Genomic DNA, 25,862 nt, shown 5'->3' on the forward strand with positions numbered 1-25,862 from the left:
ATAGTGGTGAGTAGATGAGTGAATTTAAATTTTTCTGTTAACTATCCCTCTCCTATGTCGCCATAACCAAACGACAGAAACAATCTTTGATAAAAAATTATTTAATATGTATCTGTTAACAAGGTATTTTTTTTTTTATGAACATTACTGTAGCCAGCCACCAGGGGACAATCAAGATACTTTGACTTCACTTTTCGGGAGCCATCATGCCATCCATCTTTATATACAGTTTATGGTGCAGCCATTTAAACACACCACAGTTAGATTTTCATTGGTCAATTTTTTAAATTTTATATAGTATTCATTCATCATCATATCTTATCATTATTATTATCATCTAATTTTAGTCCTTTTTGGTTATTGTATTGTCTCTAGTCATGGAGAACGAGGTTCTTAGTAACCACATTGTCACTAGTTTTCACTAACAATTACTCCACAATGCAGTATGGAAGAAGTCCAGAGTAAAAGATACAATTTTTGCGGTTCATAATTTAAATAAAAAAAAGGTTTACACTCTCCAATGTTCAGAAAAAGTTTCTTTATTCTGTCCATTGCTGCAGCAGCTGGAGATGCTCTGACTCTCAAATGAGCTGATTCAGCTCCTTCCCAGCTCACTATAAGCCCAGTCTGCTCTGATTGGCCAGAAGGTGTAGTCTCTTGTGATTGTCAATCAATCAATCAATCAAATTTTATTTGTATAGCCCATATTCACAAATCACAATTTTTCTCATAGGGCTTTAACAAGGTGTGACATCCTCTGCCCTTAACCCTCAACAAGAGTAAGGAAATACTACTAAAAACCCTTTTAACAGGGTAAAAAGAAGGTAGAAACCTCAGAGAGCCACATGTGAGGGATCCCTCTCCCAGGACGGACAGAAGTGCAATAGATGTCAAGTGTAACTGAGAACATCAGAAAGATAAGGGTATTTGCAGCATTGATTAGAATAAACATTTTGAAGCATAACTGAAGGTCAATGAATTGAGGGATTATTGTCAGTAATGGTCGAGTATCTGAGGAGAAATACTATGTATCGAGCAGTCCTGCTGTAATCATAGTTCATGGTCAGCAGCCACCATGATCATGATCCACCATCAAGATCGGATGACACTATAGTCCACAGTCATTGTCCACTGCCGCCATCAGGATCCACCATCAGCTGCCACCTCGATCGTGGTCCACCACCATTATCAGATGCCAACACGATACAGAATCCGCCATACAGGATCCACCATTACGATCACGATCTCTGATACGTGATCCACCATCATAATCCACGATGTGGAGCGGCTCTAACTATAAGATTTATCGTAAAGGAATGTTTTAAGCCTACTCTTAAACGTACAGATGGTGTCTGCCTCCCGAACTGAAAGTGGGAGATGATTCCACAGGAGAGGTGCTTGATAGCTGAAAGCTCTGGCTCCTACTCTACTTTTAGAGACTTTAGGGACGACAAGTAAGCCTGAATTCTGGGAGCGCAGTGTTCTAGTGGGGTGATAAGGTACTATCAGCTCTTTGAGGTATAATGGTGCCATATTATTAAGGGCCTTGAAGGTGAGGAGGAGAATTTTTTATTCTATTCTAGATTTAACCGGAAGCCAGTGTAGCGAAGCTAATACAGGAGAAATATGGTCTCTTTTCTTGATTCTTGTCAGGACACGTGCTGCAGCATTTTGGACAAGCTGCAGAGTCTTTAACGACTTACTGCTGGAGCCTGATAATAAGGAATTACAAAAATCAAGTCTGGATGTAACAAAGGCGTGGACTAGTTTTTCTGCATCTATTACGCAAGTGGAAGAAGGCGGTCCTAGAAATTTGTTTTAAGTGAGAATTAAAGGACAAATCAGGATTGAAGATCACTCCCAAGTTCCTGACTGTTTCATTGGAAGCAAGGGCAATGTCGTGTAGCGCAGCTATATCGTTAGATAATGTATCTCTAAGGTGTTTAGGGCCAAGTATTAGAACCTCTGTTTTATCTGAGTTTAATAAGAGAAAATTTTATGTCCTTGAGACATGCTTGGAGTTTAGTTAATTGATTACATTGTTCAGGTTTTATTGACAAGTATAACTGGGTGTCATCCGCATAGCAGTGGAAATTTACAGAGTGTGTCCTGATAATGTTTCCTAGTGGAAGCATATATAATGAGAATATAATTGGGCCGAGCACAGAGCCCTGTGGAACACCGTGGTTAACTTTGGTGTGCACAGATGACTCATCATTAATCTGCACGAATTAGAATCGATCTGAAAAATAGGATTTAAACCAGTTTAGGGCGGTTCCTTTAATGCTAATTAACTGTTCTAGCCTCTGTAATAAAATTTGATGGTCAATTGTGTCAAATGCTGCACTAAGATCTAACAGAACGAGGACAGACACAAATCCCTGATCTGAAGCTATTAGAAGGTCATTAGTGACTTTTGCCAAGGCTGTCTCCGTGCTGTGATTAGCTCTAAACCCTGACTGAAAGTCTTCATATACATTACTTTCCTGGAGAAACTCGCACAGCTGATTGGCTATAACTTTTTCAAGGATTTTAGACAGGAAGAGGAGGTTGGATATCGGTCTGTAGTTGGCTAAAACCTCCGGGTCTAGGGTGGGTTTTTTGAGATGGGTTTGATTACAGCAATTTTAAAGGACTGTGGTACATATCCTGATGATAATGAGAGATTGATTGTGTTCACTAATGTACTATCAATTAGGGGCAGAATTTCTTTAAGTCATTTTGTAGGAATGGGATCTAAGATACAAGTTGTTGGTTTAAAACATGAGATTACTGTGGTCAGCTGATCAAGGGTGATCAGAGAGAAGCTGTCTAAATAATTGGTAAGATTCTCACTAGTTTCTGAGATTTCTGTTCTTGGTAGGGTATTAGTGCCAATTGAGGGCAGGAGATGGTTGATTTTATTTCTAATAGTTAGAATTTTATCATTAAAGAAGGTCATAAAGATATTGCTATTCAGGGATCGAGGAATACTGGGTTCGGTGGAGGTGTGACTCTCTGTCAGCCTGGCTACAGTGCTGAAGAGAAACCTGGGGTTGTTTTTATTGTCTTCTATGAATTTGGAGTAGTAGGCAGCTCTTGCTTTGTGGAGGGCCTTCTTATATGCTTTAACACTATTTTTCCAGGCTAGGAGATATTCAACACGGTTGCTGGAGCGCCACTTCCTTTCTAGTTTTCTTGACGCTTGTTTTAATTCATGTGTCTTGGAATTATACCAGGGAGCTAATTTACTATGTTTTACACGTTTCTTTTTTAGAGGCGCTATTGAGTCTAATGTTAATCGTAATGACTTTACAGAGCTATCGACAAGATGGTCAATCTCAGTGGAGCTAGGGTTTATAAAGAATTTCTTGGTTATATCTACGGATAATATGGGTTCAATATAATTGGAATTATTTCCTTAAATTTAGCTACAGCACTATCAGGTAGACATCTAGAAAGGGAGTTTTTTATTAGTTGCATATATTCTGATAATGAAAAATCAAAGGTTATTAAATTATGGTCTGATACAATTGGATTACGTGGAAGTACTATTAGATGTTCAATTTTGACAACGTATGATAATACAAGGTCAAGTGTGTGGTTACAACAGTGAGTAGGTTGGTGTACACACTGACTGAAACCAATTGAGTCTAGTACTGAAATAAATGCTACGCTAAGGCTATCATTATTATTTTCAACATGAATATTAAAGTCACCGACAATAATAATTTTATCGTTTTTTAGGACTAGGTTTGATAAAAACTCCTAAACTACAGCAAATATGATTGGCTGTTGGTATTTCTTGGATGGGTGTGGAAGATTAAGAACAAGACATTCAAATGAGTTGTAGCTTAGTTTAGGTTTAGGATTAATTGATAGACTGGAGTTAAAAATAGCAGCAACTCCACCTCCTCGGCCAAATTCTCGGGGAACGTGTGAATTTATATGACTGGGGGGGGAGTAGATTCATTTAGGCTGACATATTCATCGGGACGCAGCCACGTCTCAGTGAGGGACAATAAATCTATTTTTTGATCTGAGACTAGTTCATTTACTAAAATAGCCTTTGATGATAATGATCTTATGTCTAAAAGTCCACATTTAAAAGTCTTGTTGTTGCAGAGGTTGTGTTCATTTTTATTAGTTTTTTGTGTAGAATTCTCCCTCTGTTATTGTTTGATTTACGTCACTTAATGGGACGGTGGACAGACACAATCTCTATTGGTTTGTGGTTGTGTGACTGATCCAGAGGGAGCGCAGAGAAGTGTGTAGCACTGCAGCTCTGCTTCCTGGTCCCAACTCTGGGTTGTCATTTTATAGACTGGGTAATATTCCTAGATAAGAGAGCTGCTCCATCCCAAGTGGGATGAACGCCGTCTCTCCTAACAAGACCAGGTTTCCTCCAAAAAGTTTGCCAATTATCTACAAAGCCCACACCATTTACAGGACACCACCTCGAAAGCCAGCGGTTAAAAAAAAGATTTTGCGGTTCATAATTTAAATAAAAAAAGGTTTACACTCTAATGTTCAGAAAAAGTTTCTTTATTCTGTCCATTGCTGCAGCAGCTGGAGATGCTCTGACTCTCAAATGAGCTGATTCAGCTCCTTCCCAGCTCACTATAAGCCCAGTCTGCTCTGATTGGCCAGCAGGTGTAGTCTCATGTGATTGTCAACCGCTTCCATGGGTTATCGCAAGTTATTAGGCATGAGTGGAAGTCGGGTACAGGCTGGTGCCGGCTGAGCAGCCGAGCTTCTAAAGCTAAAAATACACATTGATAAACAACAATAGCGAATTTCGAACCGTACCAGTTTGACACTGACAGAAAGGAGACAGTAGTCCCGAAATACAACCAAGACTGGAGCAGGATGTTTCAGAGTGGTAAGTAACATTGTTACTGTGCAATATCTCTGCAGTTACATGCAATGGAGTAAAGCACAACTTTGTTGGTTTTATTAAATCACACTAATGTTGCTTGTGTTTGAAAACACTAGGAAAGTGATTGTGATTTGTGAGTTTGTTTGGATTCTTGACTTGAGCAATTTTACTGACAGTAGAGCAGATTTTTGTTGTAAATGTGAATTATACAGCAAAAAAATTGTATTACCAATTTGGCCGCAAAACAAATGATTCTTGTTTGATCAATATTTGTCATAGGCAGTTACATCGCCTCTTGAGATTGTTGTATTTCCACAAAAAAGAGAATGTTTGTAATTTCTTCATATTTATTAACCGCATAGCCTTTTATACTCTTTTTCATTTTGTATACCATACCTGCCTATATACTTATGCCAGTCTAATATCCATGTTTTATGTATACATTTATTTCAATATCTTTTGACAGTAATCCTTAAATATAATGTTCACCCTTGTGCACTCATTCTGTGCCTCTGCACATTAAGAACTTTTCTCTACAAACAATATTTGCATAGTTAAAGTTGTATATTATTTGCATATTCTCTGTATTTAAATTCTTATTCTAACAACTTTTTTATTCACTTGTCTATCTCAGTCTCACTATCTACTGCTGTAACAACTCAATTTCCCGAAATGTGATCAATAAAGTCTTATCTTAATACTTACATATGTGATGAGATACAACTGCAAAAATTTAAACAGCAATTATTTCATTATAACACAGGATGAGTTGAACTAATGAACAAATAAGAAATTGTTTTCCTCAAAATATCTTCTTCTAAATATCTTTATTTTTTCAAATGTAAGAAAATACAGGCATATATATACAAAAATATATCGGAAGGAAAGTTTTTATTAGCAACTGTCTTATTCTTTTTCCAGGCACCTCTGAAACCTCGCCTTCCACAGATTTTTCAACAGGTGCTGGGGGTATTTGTGTTGTCCTTCGGATCAGCCAGGAGTTTCTTGATCCGGTTGGCCAGTATGTTTTCTTCCTACTGCCCCTTGATTGAAGTGCCACTTGTGGAAACAACTTCCTCCTTTGAGGGTCTGTAACATTAGGATACCAGATTCATGGGGATGGCTATTTTTTTCAACTCCTCTACGTAATCTATAAAATATTTTATTCAAAGAATCATATTCTTGTGCTTTTCTGAATCAACCTATTATTTACTTTCACTTAAAATTATGCTCAAAATTATTTTTTTCAAGTTGTAGTAGTTAAAAAAAACTGTAAAAGCAACAATAAAAAAGTGTGTACAACTTTCTATATGTGGGCCCTCTTTTCCTACTTGCAGAACACAACTCTGTAGACTTGTTGTCCTGTGGATGTTTTTGATTGCTTGCAGTCTGCATTTTCATTGTAACGAACTATAAGATATTATAAAATAGATTATGAAGTATATTGCATGCACACCATTCCCATGAATGGGAAAACATTCTTTGGTGCGAAGTGAGAATCAGGCTGTGGAACGCCTCTAGCGAGGATGTTTTATGGTGGTGGCTCAGCTTCTCTACACCCTTGAGGACTCTCTTCATGTTCAGGATGTTCTCCACTCTGCGCAGTGCTACTGAATCTTGAGTAACATTAAAATCAACAGAATCTGTAAACTTATTCAATGTATGGAGAGCCCGTGGAGATGGTGGGAAGCGCTCGACTTGCAGTGTGCAGTGTCTATGATAGAGACACAGAGAGGAGCAGTTCATTACTGACCGAGACGCTAAAAACTGTAAAAAAAATTGCTTTTCACAGCCCAAACGTGTATAGAAAGACCCCAAATGACCAACTGTAAGTGGAATTGGTGGAGCTTGCATGGCTCCCTGGGTGTCTGGTCCTGATTTAGTGGTGCTGTCGCCTGGCTGTGTGCCCAAATCAGAAAGACTTGTTTATCTTTATTTATCGCAAGTCATATCATCATCGCAATATTTAACAAGGTTATCGCATATTGTATGTTTTCCTATTATCATGCAGCCCTAGTATGTAATGTTATTTAGAATCATAAATCTGGTTTCATTCTACAAGGTTTCATTGTAAAGTGGCACTACAGTTGATTGAACTTAACAAACACGCTTCACAATAACATTAGCCGAGGGCTAATCGCAGTGCAAAGGTAAATTTACAGATTTTACAGTCATAAATCCCCCTCCACACTGTTCAATATTCTGAGATCAATCGCCATATTTCCCCACAAGATCATGCTAAAGTGGCCCTACAGCTGATTAAAGTAAGCAACTAGGGCCGCGAAGCAGCACTGTGCGGGCCAGAGTACTTTTAAACTTGGGATCTGATGCGGCGAGTAAAAAAAAAACAATGAGTAAATATTGTCATAAGGAGCTGTTCAGGCTTGGACTATGATCATGTGACAAAATTTTGGTGGTGATTGGACAACGCACAGTGGAGTTATGACAACATCGTCTCCTTTGGCGAAGGATGAACCTTTGCCACACCTCAATCTTTACACGGTTTGAGGAAATGTCACAGTTCTGACCATAGTCGTATGACTTGTCTGAGCTCATTTGAGCTGTATATTGTAAAGCAGTCAGGAGCAGTTCATTAAAGTATAAAACATGTCACTTCCTTTCACCACCAGGTGGCGCTGTAACGAGTCAATATTAACATATATATATGATCAGGGCGGGACTGTGAATGTGTGAAAGAGGTTTGAGGCTGATTGGACAATGCACAGAGGAGTTATAACAAATCCCTCTTTTTTGGCGAATCATCAAATTTTTATGCCACGGCACACCGTGTGTCAGTCTGAAGCTTTTAACAACTTTTAATCTCCATAGAGTTGAGATGACACTCACTCAATTTAAAGTTGATCTGATGAAAGCTCTAGGAGGAGTTTGTTCAAATACAACATGTGTAAATGGTCAAAAATGACCACTTAATTCAAATTGGCCGACAACCTCTATGTTCTAGCATATCGTTCCAAGTGGGTTTTTTGTTTGTTATGTAATGACACACGTCCCTACCGACTAATGTAGATGTCAGTAAATCGTGGTGCCAGGGCTGCACTTTAGGGGGAGCTATTCAGTTATTTGGCCACGCCCATTCCTTAAAACCATATGAATGTCTTCAGGGGGGGGGGCTGTTGTTACAACAATGAAGTTTGAGGGATATTGAACAAAGTAAACTGAAGTTACAGCAATTTTGTGTATCATGGCGACACGTTGAAATTCGACGCCACGCCTCTAACACGGTGTTAAACGAAAACTCACAGTTTCCACATGACTGCATCATCAATGCCTTGAGACCTTTCTGACATGGTTGCGGTCAATGGACGAGGAGGGGTACACCGACGTGTAAGACGTGCAAAAAACAAGACATTTCCTGTTGCCACAAGGGGGCGCTTTGATTTTAGGTCATGATTTCTGTTTAAATGTCATAAGGCCGAGACTCTTGTCATACATGTCAAGTTTGGAGTGGATTGGACCTTGTATGTCCGAGATACAACAACCTCGTGTTTGGATGGCGAGTAATCAATATTTGACGCCACGCCACGGTCACACCGTGTGACAAAAACTCACAATTTGACCTAATTTGAATCTCCATGTTGTTGAGATGACAACCACATAATTTGAAGTTGATCTGATGAAAGCTCAAGGAGGAGTTCGTTCAAATACAACATGTGTAAAACAGCCAAAATGGCCACTAAATCCAAAATGGCCGACTTACTCTTGTGTTTTTCATAATGCTCCAGGGACTTTTTTGTTCGTCTGGTCATGATACACTTGTGTACCGATTTTCGTGAAGATCTGTGAAACCTAACTTAGGGGCTTTTCCTTAGATGGGGCTTTTGAGCCATTTGGCGACGCCCATTTCAAATTATTACTATGAAAGTTACAGGGGCCACAATTTCAGTTATATGCCATGGAAAGGTCTGTAGTCTACATTTAGTCTACATTTTTACACCTGGCCAACCTCTTGCAGCATGGTTTTGTGGGCAGGTGAGCTGTGAAGAGAGGCGGTTACATGAGGTAACATCACCAGTTGAACCAGGATTACTTAACAAAATCTGGCTTATTTTCATGACATCAGTTACCATGTAAATAATCCAGTCATGTGACCTGACCAGTGTGAGTTTTACAAATTAACCAGTGTTAATTGTGTTTCCAGCTGCAGTATCCTGTCTACTGGGATCTCATGGAGTTCTGTGACGGCTTTAGGAGGCTTCTGGATCACCTGCAACTTGATAAAGTAAGAGTGCCTTTCTCTCTGTAAGCCAGCATTTATGTGTGTTTTTGTGTGTACATTAGAAGGTAAATTATACAATTAACCACATTCTCTACACAGGAATGATTTCATGAATCAAATAAAAAAACTTATCAACCAATACAAAATTAATCACACACATTCAGGGGTTTCACTGTCAGCGCTACAAACAAAATAAATGGAAAAACACTGCTGAGATTTCTCTACCACCCTGGAAGAGAAAACTATGGTGGCTCTGAGGGTCACAACAATTATTGGGATTGCTCTGATTATTATTCGGGCAGGTGCAGCAACAGCTGTGAGAACCCTATTGGGATTGCTCCGTATCTCCGTAATCTTAGTCCCTACTCCCCTGACTGACGGTTTCACACAAAGAAAACAAAGAAAAGCGGTCTAACGAAACTAAACTGTCTTTCATAAAAGAACAAAATACATACAGTCCGCCACCCATAAGAGCTAGTGAATTAGATATCTTATATAAACATATTAACAATCTCTTTCTATGTAGCAATTCTCTATATTGTTATTGATGTGTAGAAATTACAAATAGAAAATAACAATTTCTGGCTCTAACACGATGTTTAATTGGGATTGAGTTTGGGGCTCCAACCCTAACCCTTAACCAACTGGGGAAGAGAAATCTATGGTCTAACGCAGTCCTCAAACAAATCAATCTTTTTCAAAAACAATAAGTCCGATCTGTGAAATAAAAACACTGTGAGGATCCCAAGACGTTGCCTAACACAGTGGTTCCCAAACTGAAGAAATGTCCTCCTCATTCAAACACTTATCGTTGGAGGTGAAAACCAGTGGCGGCTGGTGATAAAATTTATTGGGGGGGCGCAGTGTTGGGGGGGACAAGCAAACATAAGCTAAATGAGTTTGGCAACTTTCATGCCGTTTGCATTTTTCAAAGATATTTTTTAGGTCTTGCCCCCTCGTCATCATCCACAGTAGCTCCGTGCTGACAATTTGAAACAGCAACAAGGGGAAGCAATAAAAGGCATTACTTACACCACATCCAGTTTGCCAACTCTATCTCATAACAAGAGTAGGAGAAGCCCTGGGTGTGAGCTCGTCCTCATCACTTGCCGGCTGCTGAATCTGTAAATCGGGTTGGTCCAGTCCAAGCTCCTTTATCCTCTTTTCTTGTGAAAGGGTGTTTTTGTAAAGAAATTACTGGATTTGCCGCAGTTCCCCTTAAAGTCGCCATATCTTAGACAGTCAGCTTGCAGCGGAAGTTACTCAGTGACAGCGGATGTACCTGAGACGGCATTGAGGGTCGACAAATCACATTAGATTAAAGAAATTGAAAAACTATACCAATTCACTGTAAATTAAAGTGGGAGTGGAAAATCTGCAATAACCAATTTAAGAGCAGCCTCAGGTCCTCTGGTTGCCGAAAGTTTAAGGAAGCAAACTATTATTATATAATTTACTTATGTTTAACATGTTTAAATTGCGTTTTTTTTCTCAGGATGTAAAGGGGGCCACATCTGGTGAACTGTAAATCACCCTTCGAGGCTTCTTTTCCTATTTTATTGTTTGCTATCTAACTTCCTACATTGATTTGAAAGTCTAAACTGTCCAAAAAAAGAGGTTTACATTGCAAATAAGCCGAACCATGGTTCAGTTTGATCTGGACCAAGATCACCTATTTAGGTTGGTCTAAATTTTGGTGTGTTGGTCTGGACCATAGTCCAAGGTTGGTATGAAAATCCCTGTGCCCCACACTGGCTGTGGAAGGGCTGCGGAACGGTTTGCTTTTCCTGACAAATTTTTCCACGTTTGGCGTGTGATTCACAGCAGAATACACAGTGAAAATTAACTTTCACTACAGTTTCACAAAATAAAAGCACTCCAGTGTTTCTGAATCAATCCAGTCATAGTCTCTATCTTGCTCTCTCTATCGCCCACTCTCTCTCACACACTTCATCACTTGTAGCTCAAACAACCTCAGGTAATGTGGAGGTAAACTGTCCTAAAGAAAAGTAGTACAAATAGATAATAAAGGTGTAACAAAAATATGTGACGTGTAACATTAAACAATTACATTAAACATTACATTCTTCTGTGCCAATAGTGGAATTTATTTAAAAACAATGCACATAGAGGCTCACCGTCCATTAGGGTGACACATGTGATGGGCCCAACCCTGGCTTGGCTGTAAGTCTTCTAAATATTGGGCCATAAATTCTGTGGGTCACAAACTCTCACATCCAGGCTTCACCTGGAGCGTGTTTACAAACCTTCATACATTTTGCTCAAAGATTTCACTGCAGTAGAAAGCACATCATAAGCTTGAGGGCTAGTTAGCTGGTTTTAATGCTCCTTAGCCAAGTGCTCCAGGTACAAAATACTCCCACCTTGACTCTTTCAAATAATGATAAATGTGTGTCTGGTGATGATAACAACCCTCTCCTGTCATTTGAACTTCAAGGTCCATCTTTTCGGGGCGTCCTTAGGAGGATTCTTGGCTCAGAAGTTTACAGAGTGCACACACAAGTCTCCCCGAGTACACTCACTGATCCTGTGTAATTCATTCAGCGACACCTCCATCTTTAACCAGATGTGGACAGCTAACAGGTGGTGCTTGATGACTATTTCACACAGATTGCTTCTGCATGTTTAGATTCGTCATTAATGTTTTATTTCCACATTCCTCCTCAGCTTTTGGTTGATGCCAGCTTTCATGTTGAAGAAGATTGTGCTGGGGAATTTTGCTAAAGGACCTGTGGATCCTAAAATGGCAGATGCAATTGACTTCATGGTTGACAGGGTAAGTGGAAATTAATGTCGTTTTAAACTACTGTGTCGCTACAGTTTGCAGAAACATTAAGCTACATATTAGCATAACCCATGGAAAATGATATTCAATCAGAACTGCAGAATATTTAATGTGGGCAAACATGCCTCTGATTCAGGCTGCTTCAAGCTTTCATGTATCCTCATTAGAAGTATGTGTTAATGTGTATGGTGTTGTGATTATTATACCTGAAGCGTGACATCATTAAATGGTGTGCCTTTGGGCATTCAATAAATTTGGTTATCAGAAAGATATTTAATATTAATATTAAAAATATTTATATTAAATAATAACTTAAATTGACCACCCTTCAAAGGAAGGGAAAAGATAGCCAATTTATAGATTAAGTCTACACCATGTGTCTGAGATCACATGTGTGTGTTAAGTTTTGGGAGATGAGTCTGTGAGGTGTTGGTGCCAGGTTAGAGAAAGTAGTTTGTTGCATGCAAAGAAAGACTGTGAAGAGCATAACATAACTAACATTAGCTTTCAAACACCTTACTTCCAAAATATCACAGCAACACAAATCAAACTTACAAACATCACATGAATAGAATTGAACAGTTTTGCTTAGCCTAGTGTAATTATTAGGCCCAGTTGTGTTACCCGTCCATAAAAATGGGGAAATGTCCTTTTTGATCTGCTGTTTGAAGTCTAGTGAAGTGGTCTTGGTGGTTTGTGGCTCCTGTTGTGGTTCTGCTGGCAAGAGGTTGTCGAAGCAGCTCGTGATGAAGTTCTTAGGTAGGCTCTCGTGTCGCTGCCTTTTTGAAGGTTTCAGCAGTCTGCTCCAGGCAGGCCTGCTTGAAGGTTGGTAGAGCTTGGGTAGGGAGGAAGTTTCCCTGGCTGGGTGAGCTGGAGAGCTACACCTCTCCTCCAGGAGAAGTGAGTAGAAAGAGAGAGAAGAGAGGGAACTGGGCTTATATTGGCCTTGTGACCTCATGGATCATGGGGCCCAGAGTGACCAATGGTGGTAGAAAGTTGTGTCCAAATAACAATGAGAGACTGATACCTGTTGAGGAAAAGCAGTAAAAACCTTGGACATGGAGTCCCCCATCGCAGATGTGGTCCCCCCTATTCTGAGCTCCTCTGATGCTGTAAGGGCTGAGGTGGGCATCACCCAATAGTGGCTGTGGCATCTAATTTATGGCTAAAACATTCATATTTAGAGATTTCCTTCTATTTAAAACACACACTGTAGTGACTATCGATTCGATTCAAATGTTCCAACATAGTCACTTGCATAGGTGAAAAAGAATGTTCTTGACGCATATCCAGTGAGTGAATGTCCAAACAATTCCATAACTTTGGGTGATGTTCCCGTTTATTGCAGACTGATGTTACAGACCCAAATAATTACCGTGATGAGATGAACGCGAAGTGATCAAGATGCTTCGTTGTTTTAACAGAGTTACTAGATTTGTATTTGCTGGTTTCGATTACGCTCACGTTTACATTTACGGTAAACACCGTATGTTCCCCGCCACCTATGCTCTGATTTCTTCCTGTTCAACTATGACCTTTAAACACCTGACCCACATCACCTGACCCGTGTTACCTCAGAATCAGCTTTATTGGGCTCAATGTACAGAAATAGACAAATAACAGGACAACCAAGCTGAACAAGGTTCAGCAAACATTTACCTATGTACAAGTAGAAATATATATATATATAGAAATAAGACACAACAGAAATGACAATAATTTGCATATATACATATGTGTGTATATATATACCTTTGCATATGTCCCTGGGGAGTCAAGTTCATACTACCATCTAGTGGTCAAAATGTTAATCTACAAACATATACACTATTTACATACACTTCACATTTCATTAGAGGCTACTTAATACTCCACTCAATACTCCAAAATACGCCACGTCCTTGTTTGGCTGTTCCGATTGCTGCTGTTGGGATGTGACAGAGAAGAATGAATAAAGGCTCAGGTTTATTAGGTCAGTGGGTTAGAGAGGCCTCACACATACCTCATATTATCATCCTTATTAACAGTAAATGTATTGTGGTGACTGCCTGCTCCCGGTACATGGCCATGAACCAGCGGCGTATTTCTCTCGCTGTATTGGACCCCACGTTGGGCACCACTGTGGCAGATGATGTTGCCACCGGGGTCTCCCAACAACAGCCAGAGACAAACCATTCGCTTTTTAACATGCTTTATGTTATGTGGCCGTAAAATCTGTTGTAGGAAACTTTCACCTTTAATCTGTCAGATATTTTCATGACAACTCCTTTGCCTGGTTGATCATTGGAAAAGAGGGGAGAGAAGAGAGAGAAATAGGGGGGAGGGGGAGAGAGAGGAGATAGAGACCTGGAAGAGTTATGTACCATTATGTTTCAGCTCTGACAGACTAGTTGTTATAATGAAAACAATAATAGTGGTAATTATGAATGAGCAGGCCCTTGCCATGTGACATTGGGGAAGTAACGCGACCGCGCCAACATGCCCACCAAGACGCACTGGCTTGGAACTCAACGGGAAGGATGTTAGTGCGTCCCATTCCAGGTTATTCCATTGAAATTTGAAACAAAGGGACTACTTCCAGTTTACAGAAGGTAGCATTTATGTAGTGTCTCTCATTGTACATGTCAAGTTTGAGGCAGATTTGAGCATGTGCAGTGACGTTACAACCAATCCTGTTTGTTGGCATTTCATCAAAGGTCATGCCATCGCCGTTCAAAGTAAAGGCTTAAGTGTCACAACATGGCGTCACCAGTGTCTCAAGGCTTCCCTGACCAATTGTGAGGTGGATCAAATGAAAAAGCTAGGCGTAGCATGTCAAAGTATAAAACATGGTACTTCCTGTCACAGCTAGGGCACGCTGTGACTATTGTTGTATATTTGCAGAAAGATGTATTCAAGGTGGGACCTTTATCACACATGCGGAGTTTGACAGTGATTGGAGCAAAAACATGTAAGTTACAGCTACTTGAAGTTGCATGGCAAGATATCGAATTTCTCCGCCATGCCATGGACACACCCCTCATGAAAACTGACAAGTTTCATTGAGTGAAATCATCAACTTTTTTAGGCTGTCATGACCAAATTTCACATGCATCGGGTAAACGGAGTGGGAAGAGGATTTTTTTGTGGGTTTTGCCATGATTCACATTCCTCTAGAAACATTAAAACTCAGGTGTAAGATAATTTTCTCTGTGTATTCTGCTGTGAACCACAATGTTTATCTTTCTATGTCACAAATGTATTTCCAACACTTCCAAAGTAGTAAAAGCACTCCAGCGTTTTACTTTCTGAATCCATTCATTTGTTCTAACGGGGCTTCGATTGTTATGGCACAACCAGAAGATGCATGTCTTCATACTGTAGTGTCCTGCTGTTAATTTTAGTCCATAATTTGACTTATATTGAAGGAAAAGGCAGTAGATATACCAGCCACTCCTCTGCCAGTAGCAAACACACTGCCAGTGTGAACAACAGACAACCGACACACAGCTGGTCTGCGGCGCAACCACAGAGTTGCTGGGATCGACAGAGAAGTTGGCAACTACTGCTCTAGGCCAGGGGTCGGCAACCCGCATGCGGCTCTTCAGCCCCTCTGCAGTGGCTCCCTATACAGTGTTCTGCATGTCGCGCATATTTTGCGCGAACGGTGAACTTAACGAATCAGTTTTCATACGATGAACGTGAGTGAACATCACGATGACCGTGAGTGAACGTCACGTTCACGTTCATTTTTTAAATCGTCATCGTATCAGGCCATCATGAAATGTGGGGGAGTGGGCGGGCGTGCGTGCGTGCATGTGTGCTCCCAGACAGCACACACAGGCCCCGGGGGCTCCGCCCACTCGCTCAGAGAGACACACACCCAGTGAGATCAGAGCTCGTTCACGTGAAGCGGCTGGTCAGGGACTTACCGGCTGCTTCTTAACAGTGGAAAGAGTGAAAACACAGAGTTTCTCTGGTCACAGCTGCTCAGAGATCAGAGCCGCAGCTTCTTGATCAGAGCAGAAGCTGCAGTTGGTTTGTACCGAGCTTCAGTTTCTGTGTCCACCTCCAGTCTGGCCGTCTCTCACTTTTTGTTTTAATATTTCGTCAACTAAAATATATCTTTTTAAGCTATTAGACTGCAGCTATATGTTTGTATTTATTTCAAAATAGGGTACTTCTTATTTTATACATTTTCCACATATATGGGGAGGACTCAAATAGGCCTGCATAGTTCTGTGTTTAATTTATTTCAAAGTAGGCCTACACATGCCAGTGTATTTTGTTCTCCTCTTCATAAGAGTTTGGTGTTTTCCTTTGTTGTAACAGGTAAAAAAAAAGCAATAAAATGTCAACAGTTTTCTTTATTGTCGTTCTATAATTTCATAAATGCTGATGAAAAAGAGAAGTGCTCAGTGCATGATGGGAGTTCTCTCAGCAGTCTAGGCCTACAGCAGCATAACTAAGGGATGGTTAGCATAACTAAGGGACTCTATGTTTTATATATAAAATGTCATCCCAGTGAGGGCAAGCAGCAAAAGGTCTGCACTGTTAGAAAGCAGGGAGTGTACACACATTTCCAGGTGAAATTGGTACACCATTTGCGGCTTCGGTGTGCATATACTTTTTGTATGAATCCTAAGCACTGTTTTATAAATGAGGCCCCCGTTCAGGCAATTTGAGTGCAACAAACATTCCACATAAGGCAAGGTGTATGTATTTATCATCCACAAGTGGTGATCATCAAATACGAGTGAATGAACTGAATTTTGCTTTTAATGTAAATTATATTGTCTAACTATTTCATAGATTATATTTAGGTGAAAGGATGTAGCAGCTTCTCGCAATGTAGTCATCAGTGAGTCTTTTAGTGAGTTGGAGGACACAGACGTCATCACCTGGATGCACCTGAGTGGGTTCAGTTTTACAGTGAAAGAGAAAAAAGCTGTGAAGTCATGACTTAGAAGGCTGAATTGGCTTATACATACAAGTTGACATATACATACATAAAAACATGTTTGACTGCATTTAGATTATTTTGTAAACCCATCACACTTCAGGATCTCTCTCTTTCTCGGTGTGTGTTGTAGTTGGAGAGTCTGAACCAAAGTGAGTTAGCATCACGGCTAACACTCAACTGTCAAAACTCTTATGTGGAGCCTCACAAAATAAAAGAAGTTGCCGTCACCATTATAGATGTAAGTAAAATGAAGTACAAGTTCAGGTCTGTTTCTACAACTATAACCTGATTTATACTTTTTCTCTGTGAATGTTGTTCAGGTGTTTGATCAGAGCGCTCTGTCTCTGGAGGCCAAGGAGGAGATGTATAAACTGTATCCCAATGCCAGACGAGCTCATCTGAAAACGGGAGGAAACTTCCCGTACCTGTGTAGGAGCGCCGAGGTCAACCTCTACATACAGGTCGAGTCAATTCCCTTCAACATACAAGTTGAGACAGTTCCTCTATACATATATTTCCTTTATCATAAAAATATATCAGGATGCTTGGTGTTTTATTTAAAGAATTAAAGAAATACATGTGAATGCAGCCCATTTTCAGCAGTAGTCGATTCAGCAGGGTGATATATTTTTTTCCGTCTTAAATCCCATGTTTAGATCCAAAGTTGTGACACTTCTGTACAAAACTGGGACTCAGATGCAGAAGGAAGCAATAAAACTTTACTTTAATAATCCAGACGTCATACACGGGAAGGCAGTCAGAGAAGCAACCAAATCCATTCAGGGAAAAAGCACAAAATCCAAAGTCCGTAATCCAGGCAGAGTCAAAAACCAGGCAAGCAAACACAAGGAAATTAAGACTTGAGAGCATGTGCACATGAAGGAGACGATGACAATCTGGCAGAGGGTGAGTGGAAACACAGGGTATAAATAGGGCAAGCTTAATTACAAACAAGGTACAGGTGTGTGGGGAAACCTACAGGAAGTAAAACAAGACACCATACACAAGAACCGTGACGACAAAATAAAACAGGAAGTGAACACAATAGAAAACAAACTGAACAGATTATCACAAAAGTAACAGTGAATGCATTTACTAACCAAAACTGTGTGTCTACATAGCCTCATTCGGGTTTGAGGCCTGAAGGGCCAGAACCCTACTGTTTTTACTGCGGTTTGTAATTAGGTTTGTGGCCTGAATTTTTCCAATTATTCAGTGTCTGCCGCCTCGGCGCAAATTCCCGTGAGATGGAATGAGCTAGAAACACGAAACTTGGCACAATAAGTGGAATTTGTGTTCATCAACTTTCTGTGAAACATTAGCTCAATCGGCCTCATGATGGCGCTGTAATTAGGCATCAAAAAGACAAATTTTGGCAAGCTACGCCCCTCATACCCTAAGTCCAATTGACTTAAAAGTCCAGCTTAATGCGTTCTACAAAAAAAGCCTCTTGGACCATAAAAGTCCATAGTGATAATTTGTTTGCTAATTTGCATAAATTGAAAAACAATAATGTGAATCTTCCTTTTGGTATTTAATCTTATCAACACCAAACTTAGTAGACAGCATTGTGAGACTAACTTTCACATTTCAATTATACATGTGCAGGATTGGTAAAAAAAAAAGACTGTTATTTACCAAAAACTTTTTGTAAAGGGAAGAGCTTAACAGGACATTGGCCATAACTCATCAACATTTGGTCCAATCATCATAAAACTTTATATATAAGTTTGTATTGTGTCCGAAAACAGGCAGAGCAAAGCATGTCGAGTTTTGCCCATAGGGGGCGCTAAAATCTCCCAATATCTATAGCGCAATAGCCACAGAACCAAATTTCCCCAAATTTGGTAAGAATGCTCTAGGGGCAACTAAGAATTAAATCCTAAAGTGCTGAATTGATTGGCAGAAGTGGGCGTGGCCTATCAAACGTTTGCATATTTTGCAGGATTTCTTCGACACATTTTAAGCTAGAAACATAAAAAATGGTACATCCATTGGGAATGATGTAAAATTAATGCCCAACAAATTTGCCACATGGTGGCGCTATTACATTTGACAGGCCACGCCCCTCACATAGTTTCTCCGATTGACTTGAAATTTCACTAACAAGTCCAGCTCAATGTCTTCTACAAAAAAGCCTCTTGGAGCATAACTGTCCGCCATAATGGATTTTAGCTAATTTGCATGAATTGAAAAACATCTACACTACCGTTCAAAAGTTTGGGGTCACTGAGAAATTTCCTTATTTTTCAAAGAAAAGCACTGTTTTTTTCAATGAAGATAACATTAAATTAATCAGAAATACACTCTATACATTGTTAATGTGGTAAATGACTATTCTAGGTGGAAACGTCTGTTTTTTAATGAAATATCTACATAGGTGTATAGAGGCCCATTTCCAGCAACTATCACTCCAGTGTTCTAATGGTACATTGTGTTTGCTAATCGCCTTAGAAGACTAATGGATGATTAGAAAACCCTTGAAAACCCTTGTGCAATTATGTTAGCACAGCTGAAAACTGTTTTGCTGGTGAGAGAAGCTATAAAACTGGCCTTCCTTTGAGCTAGTTGAGTATCTGGAGCATCACATTTGTGGGTTCGATTATACTCTCAAAATGGCCAGAAAAAGAGAACTTTCATGTGAAACTCGCCAGTCTATTCTTGTTCTTAGAAATGAAGGCTATTCCATGCGAGAAATTGCGAAGAAACTGAAAATTTCCTACAACGGTGTGTACTACTCCCTTCAGAGAACAGCACAAACGGGCTCTAACCAGAGTAGAAAGAGAAGTGGGAGGCCCCGGTGCACAACTCAGCAAGAAGACAAGTATATTAGAGTCTCTAGTTTGAGAAATAGACGCCTCACAGGTCCTCAACTGGCAGCTTCTTTAAATGGTACCCGCAAAACGCCAGTGTCAACGTCTACAGTGAAGAGGCGACTCCGGGATGCTGGCCTTCTAGGCAGAGTGGCAAAGAAAAAGCCATATCTGAGACTGGCCAATAAAAAGAAAAGATTGATATGGGCAAAAGAACACAGACATTGGACAGAGGAAGATTGGAAAAAAGTGTTATGGACAGACGAATCAAAGTTTGAGGTGTTTGGATCACACAGAAGAACATTTGTGAGACGCAGAACAGGTGAAAAGATGCTGGAAGAGTGCCTGACGCCATCTGTCAAGCATGGTGGAGGTAATGTGATGGTCTGGGGCTGCTTTGGTGCTGGTAAAGTGGGAGATTTGTACAAGGTAAAAGGATTTTAAATAAGGAAGGCTATCACTCCATTTTGCAACGCCATGCCATACCCTGTGGACAGCGCTTGATTGGAGCCAATTTCCTCCTACAACAGGACAATGACCCAAAGCACACCTCCAAATTATGCAAGAACTATTTAGGGAAGAAGCAGGCAGCTGGTATGCTGTCTGTAATGGAGTGGCCAGCGCAGTCACCAGATCTCAACCCCATTGAGCTGTTGTGGGAGCAGCTTGACCGTATGGTACGCAAGAAGTGCCCATCAAGCCAATCCAACTTGTGGGAGGTGCTTCAGGAAGCGTGGGGTGAAATTTCTACAGATTACCTCAACAAATTAACAGCTAGAATGCCAAAGGTCTGCAATGCTGTAATTGCTGCAAATGGAGCATTCTTTGACGAAAGCAAAGTTTGAAGAACAAAATTAATATTTCAAATAAAAATCATTATTTCTAACCTTGTCAATGTCTTGACTATATTTTCTATTCATTTTGCAACTCATTTGATAAATAAAAGTGAGTTTTCATGGAAAACACGAAATTGTCTGGGTGACCCCAAACTTTTGAACGGTAGTGTACATTCAGATTTTTTTTATCCAATCAACACCAAATTCAGTATAATGCATTGTGAGACTGAGATACACATTTCTATTATAATTGATCAGAAATAGTCAAAAAACAAGGCCGTTATCAACCATAAACTTTTCCCAAGGGCGGGGCTTACCAGAAATTGGCCATAACTCTTTAAATATTTGTGAAACTAATTATGTATCTTTATATCGTATTGTAGAATAGGCGTGTTGAAGCATTTTGAGTTTCACCCATACGGAGCACCAAAAATACAAAAAAAGTTCCTATTGAGCTGCTTCCTCCATTTGACCTTCTTCTTCTTCTTATTGAGCTGCTTACTGTAATTCAACAGCTTTCTGTGGTCGACTGTGGCTGAGGGGGTAGAGTGATTGTCCTCTGACCAGATCGTCAAGGGGTTCATATCCCAGCCCATGCCAGCCCATTAATTTTCATGAACACACTTTTAGTGCGCTTAGTTATGGTATGAAAGGCAGAAGTTGAGCTGACCAGAGTGTGAACTGGAAAAACCATTTGATTTGAAAAGTGAACTGCACTCATTTGAACTACCTGTGTGTAACAATAATAATGAAATGACCAAAGTATTCTTCACCAGTTTGAGCATCTGTGTTCTTCAGTAGAAATGGTAATTGGTCTGCATTTATATAGCTCCATTCTAGTCTTGATCACCACTCTAAGCGCTTTACAGTGCAGTTCTGCCATTCACACACACACACACTTATTTATACAGTGCATCTATGTGCAGCACTTTCTCTGTCTCATATCACACACTAGTGGCACTGCTGTTAGGGATAGGTTGGGGTTCAGTATCATGCCCAAAAATGTTTAGGCATACCGAATGGAGACTGAAACCGCCACCCTTTTGGTTTGTGGATTCAATTCAATTTAATTTAATTTGTATAGTGCCAAATCATAATATACATTATCTCAAGGCACTTTACATAGAAGGTCAAGACCTTAAAATGTATAGATAAACCCAACAGTTGCCACAATGAGCAGCACTTTGGCGACTGTGGAGAGAAAAAACACCTCTAGGAGAACCAGACTCATTATTATCTGCCTCGACCAGTTGGGGTGATCAGGGAAAATGGGGAGGAGAGGAGAGATGGGTGTAAAAGAGGGGAGAGGGAGAGAGGAGAGATGAGAGATGGACCAGGAACACTTGTGCACAATCAGGTTTTAGCTCTGACTACTAATAATGAAAACAATAAGAGTGTAAAGATGTTATTAATGATAGCAGCAACAATTCATATAATAATTAATTAGTATTATTGTTAATAATAATAATAATATTAATAATAATTGTTGTTATCCTACAGCTCTGGGTACTAGTCATGAAATGAAATATAGTGCTCTTGTCCTGATCACAGATGAGTGGAAGTTTTTTAAAGTACAGTGACAATAGTTTGTTCAAAAAATCCACAGATAATGATGGTAAAAAGATCATACAGAAAAAAAGTAACTACTTGCACCCATCCCTAGCACTTGCATGCTGAAGAGTTGTCAGGTGCTGCATTGAGCCCTGACAAACTGTTACTAGATTATTTCCAACAAAGATTAACTCTTTGAATCACTGAATTATAAAGAATCCTGACTCTTAACTTTTTTTTCTTCCTCAAATATTCTGATTGACCCTTCCTGGCTCATTGATACTGTAGCACTTTCTGTGTAGTATGAGATATTGTTTTAACTTTTTAAATGATATCACTTGTTTATGTTCAGATTCACCTTCGTCAGTTCCACGGGACAAGATATGCTGCTATCAGTCCTGAAATGGTGAGCGCTGAGGAGCTGGAGGTGCAGGAGAGTCACCTGAGCAGTATCCAGGACTCTGAAGATGTCCAATGAGACGTTTACCTGATGGTTTTTTCATTATAAATATTTTCATAAATTTCTGTCTTTATTCACAGATTGTTCTCCAGATTTTCTACAGAACTCAATATTTAACCATCAAGTCAAATGAGAATATTATTATTTGACTGATGAAGCATATTTTGATAATGAGTACTTGCCTTATGTGGACTTACACTTGTATTCATATATTGCCTGAACTGGTTTGTGTGTTAAACACATAATGCGGTTAACACTGCCAACAGTGAAACGGTTTAAGATAAATGAACAACATTTAAAATGCAGATATGTATATCTGAAGGTCTGTTTAAATCAGTGAGACAATTTTTTTCCCATTCATTTTGCACCTTAACAGTAAAAATCTGTGTTTCACATGTGCAGTTGTTAATTCCACAGAGATGAGCTGACTTATGTTTGTCAAACTGGTTGTTATTATGAAAATAAATAATGTGATTCAGATGTAATGTTATTGATGATAGCAGCACTAGTTGGTTTTAGTGATAATGATCTAATTTTATTTGTATAGCCCATATTCACAAATTACAGTTTGCCTCCAAGGCTCCGCGTTGCACATGTAATGTGCACCGCTGGAAAGATAAACGCGTCACTTCCTGGGTCCGTCACGCAGCGCTGGACCAAGCCCACTAATCACGCATTACGATCCACGCAATTTTATGTAAATCGAATTAAAGTTGTAAAATGAGGCTTACTTCTTGTTGCCAGTAGATGGCGCTATCAATAACTGTAGATACAGACTCATAGATATGTTCAGGCCGGGACTCTGATCAAGCGTGAGCAATTTGGGGCTGATTGAACAATGTACAGTGGAGTTACAACAACTACATTTCCATGCTGTTCAGTAGGTGGCGCTATGACCCTGAGTTAATATTGACATATGGAGCTGTTCAGGCCTGGACTCTGATCATGTGGGACAACTTTGGGACTGATTGGACAATGCACAGTGGAGTTATGATGACTGTCTCCTTTGGCGAAGGATCAACCTTCGCTGCACCTCAATGTTTACACAGTTTGAGGAAATGTCACAATTCTTACCATGAAGTATCATGAAGGTCTTATGTCTTGTCTGAGCTCATTTGAGCTGTATATTGTAAAGCAGCCAGGAACAGTGCATTAAAGTATAAAACATGTCTCTTCCTGTCGCCAGCAGGTGGCGCTGTAATGATGAGTCAATATTGACACATAGATCTGATCAGGCCAGGACTGTGATCGTGTGAAAGAAGTTTGAGGCTGATTGGACAATGCACAGAGGAGTAATAACAAATACCCTCTTTTTTGGCAAATCATCAACATTTTACACCATGCCGAAGTCACACCATGTGACGTACACTAAAACTAAGACTTACTTTGAATCTCCATGTTGTTAAGATGACACTCACTGAATTTGAAGTGGATCAGATGAAAGCTCTAGGAGGAGTTCTTTAAAAAATACCTCATGTATAAATCGTCAAAAATGGCCACTTAATTCAAAATGGCTGACTTCCTGTTTGGTGTACCATATCGATCCAAAATATTTTTTGTTCGTAATGGAATGACACATGTTCCTACTAGTTTTGTACATTTCAGTCAATCGTGGTGCTTTAGGGGACGCTATTCCTTAAAATATATGAATGTTTTCAGCGGGGGGCTGTCGTTACACATGTAGTTTGAGGAGATTAAACAAAGTACACTGAAGTTACAGCAATTACGTGTGTCACAGCGACTCCCTGAACTTTGATGCCACGCCACTAATATGGTGTTTGAAGAAAACTCACAGTTTTCATAAGACTTCATTATCAATGTCTTGAGGCCCTTCTCAAAAAGTTTGACATGGTTGTGGTCAATGGACGAGGAGGGAAACATTAATGTGTAAGACATGCAAAAAAGCTGATCAGAACAGGCACTGTGATTTTATGTGATGATTTCTGTGTAGATGTCATCAGGCTGGGACCCTTGTCATAGCTGTCATTTTATATGTCAAATGACCACCATTGTCACTACTATGGTTGGGCATCCAAATTTCTGTATTCCAAAGGAAATCGTTAAGAAATGTAAATAATAGGGTTAATAGAGTAACTAATTTAAATTTATATGATACCCAGTCCTTATCACGACTCGGTTCAGTGACTCATAACCAGCTCTTAAGGCCATGACAAAATGGTAGACACACCACTGTTAAATGTTAACAAAAGTATATTTATTAAGCCAAATGTGAACATAATGTGTCAGTGAATATTAACTAAAAGGTAATAATGCAAGTAAAGACAACTAAGGCTGCGACAGTTGGCCCTGATGCTCCTAGCTCCTCCCACCATGAAATCCACATACAAACAACACACAGGACAAACTGAGAGGGAGGAGCAGGAGTCATCACCCCCACATGTATGACATGTACAGCTGCACGTCATCCCTTCACCACTGGCTGTCGAGGTGGTGTCCACAAAACAATGTGGGCTTTGTAGATAATTGGCAAAGTTTTTGGAGAAAACCTGATTAGAAGAAATTTTCCATCCATCCCACTTTGGATGGATTGGCTCTTATATCTAGAAATATGACAACGTTTACTAAACAGTCTACACCGTGACAATCCAGAGTTGAGACCAGGAGGCAGAGTTGCAGTCTCTTCTTTGCACTTCTAATAGATCAGTCACCCTCACAATATACCTCACAATATCCTATAGAAACGGTGTCTGCCCCCTGACCACCGAAATTCATTAAATCAAAAGTAAGCAGGAGAGGAGTAACACATTCAGAAATGGCGTACGCAAATGAAAAATTAGATTTATAAAACTGTGCACGCACACCTGAAGTCAATGTTCACTTTATAAATCACAGTCCACCCGCCCTCTACACTCCCACTTATAAATGGTCAATCAAAAGCACCACATGAATATGAAATTATCCTGCTGTCCAATGGGTTTCCACGGTGAGTCATGACAGAGTCACGGCGTGTAGCGATAAGAAGAGGAAGCGAAACTTTCTGACACATCGAGGTGTTTGTTAGTGAGGTGGAGGTGAAGAGCGATTTTATGGGACAGCAGTGATGTGATTAATAAAGAAAATACACTGATACACTGCTGCTGCTGCGGATAATACAGTGAGTGAGAGTGAAGACGATAGAAAGAACGGAGCATGAAATAAAATACAAATTTAATTCAAAGGTGGAGGCACAAAAAGAATCGCTTCACACTGTTATAATATGAGGGAACTTGTTTTATCGCATGTTCGTGTTTTAATCATCCAAAACTGCAGGATTATTAAATTCAGAGACAACTGTGATGTCCCCAATCTATAGAATTTGCCAGAATTATTATTATGTGCTTGTGTTTCTGCTGGGATGG

General features: G+C 39.8%; 1 protein-coding gene across 2 annotated transcripts in view; it reads left to right on the forward strand.

Annotated features, from left to right (window-relative positions):
* spg21 (SPG21 abhydrolase domain containing, maspardin) overlaps positions 1-22,983 on the forward strand; it is a 55,283-nt gene extending 32,300 nt beyond the window's left edge. Inside the window, exons 4-9 of one of the 2 annotated variants that reach the window (XM_035163781.2) lie at positions 9,018-9,098; positions 11,554-11,699; positions 11,784-11,892; positions 16,974-17,081; positions 17,164-17,304; positions 22,396-22,983. In XM_035163781.2, coding sequence (XP_035019672.1) covers positions 9,018-9,098; positions 11,554-11,699; positions 11,784-11,892; positions 16,974-17,081; positions 17,164-17,304; positions 22,396-22,521 — 711 coding nt within the window. In that variant the 3' untranslated portion in view covers positions 22,522-22,983. The remainder of the gene's footprint in view (positions 1-9,017; positions 9,099-11,553; positions 11,700-11,783; positions 11,893-16,973; positions 17,082-17,163; positions 17,305-22,395) is intronic. The other variant, XM_035163790.2, reaches the window with a different exon arrangement.
* Positions 22,984-25,862: the final 2,879 nt, after the last annotated feature.

This window comes from Hippoglossus stenolepis, chromosome 1 (assembly GCF_022539355.2).
Source record: "Hippoglossus stenolepis isolate QCI-W04-F060 chromosome 1, HSTE1.2, whole genome shotgun sequence".
NCBI lineage: Eukaryota > Metazoa > Chordata > Actinopteri > Pleuronectiformes > Pleuronectidae > Hippoglossus > Hippoglossus stenolepis.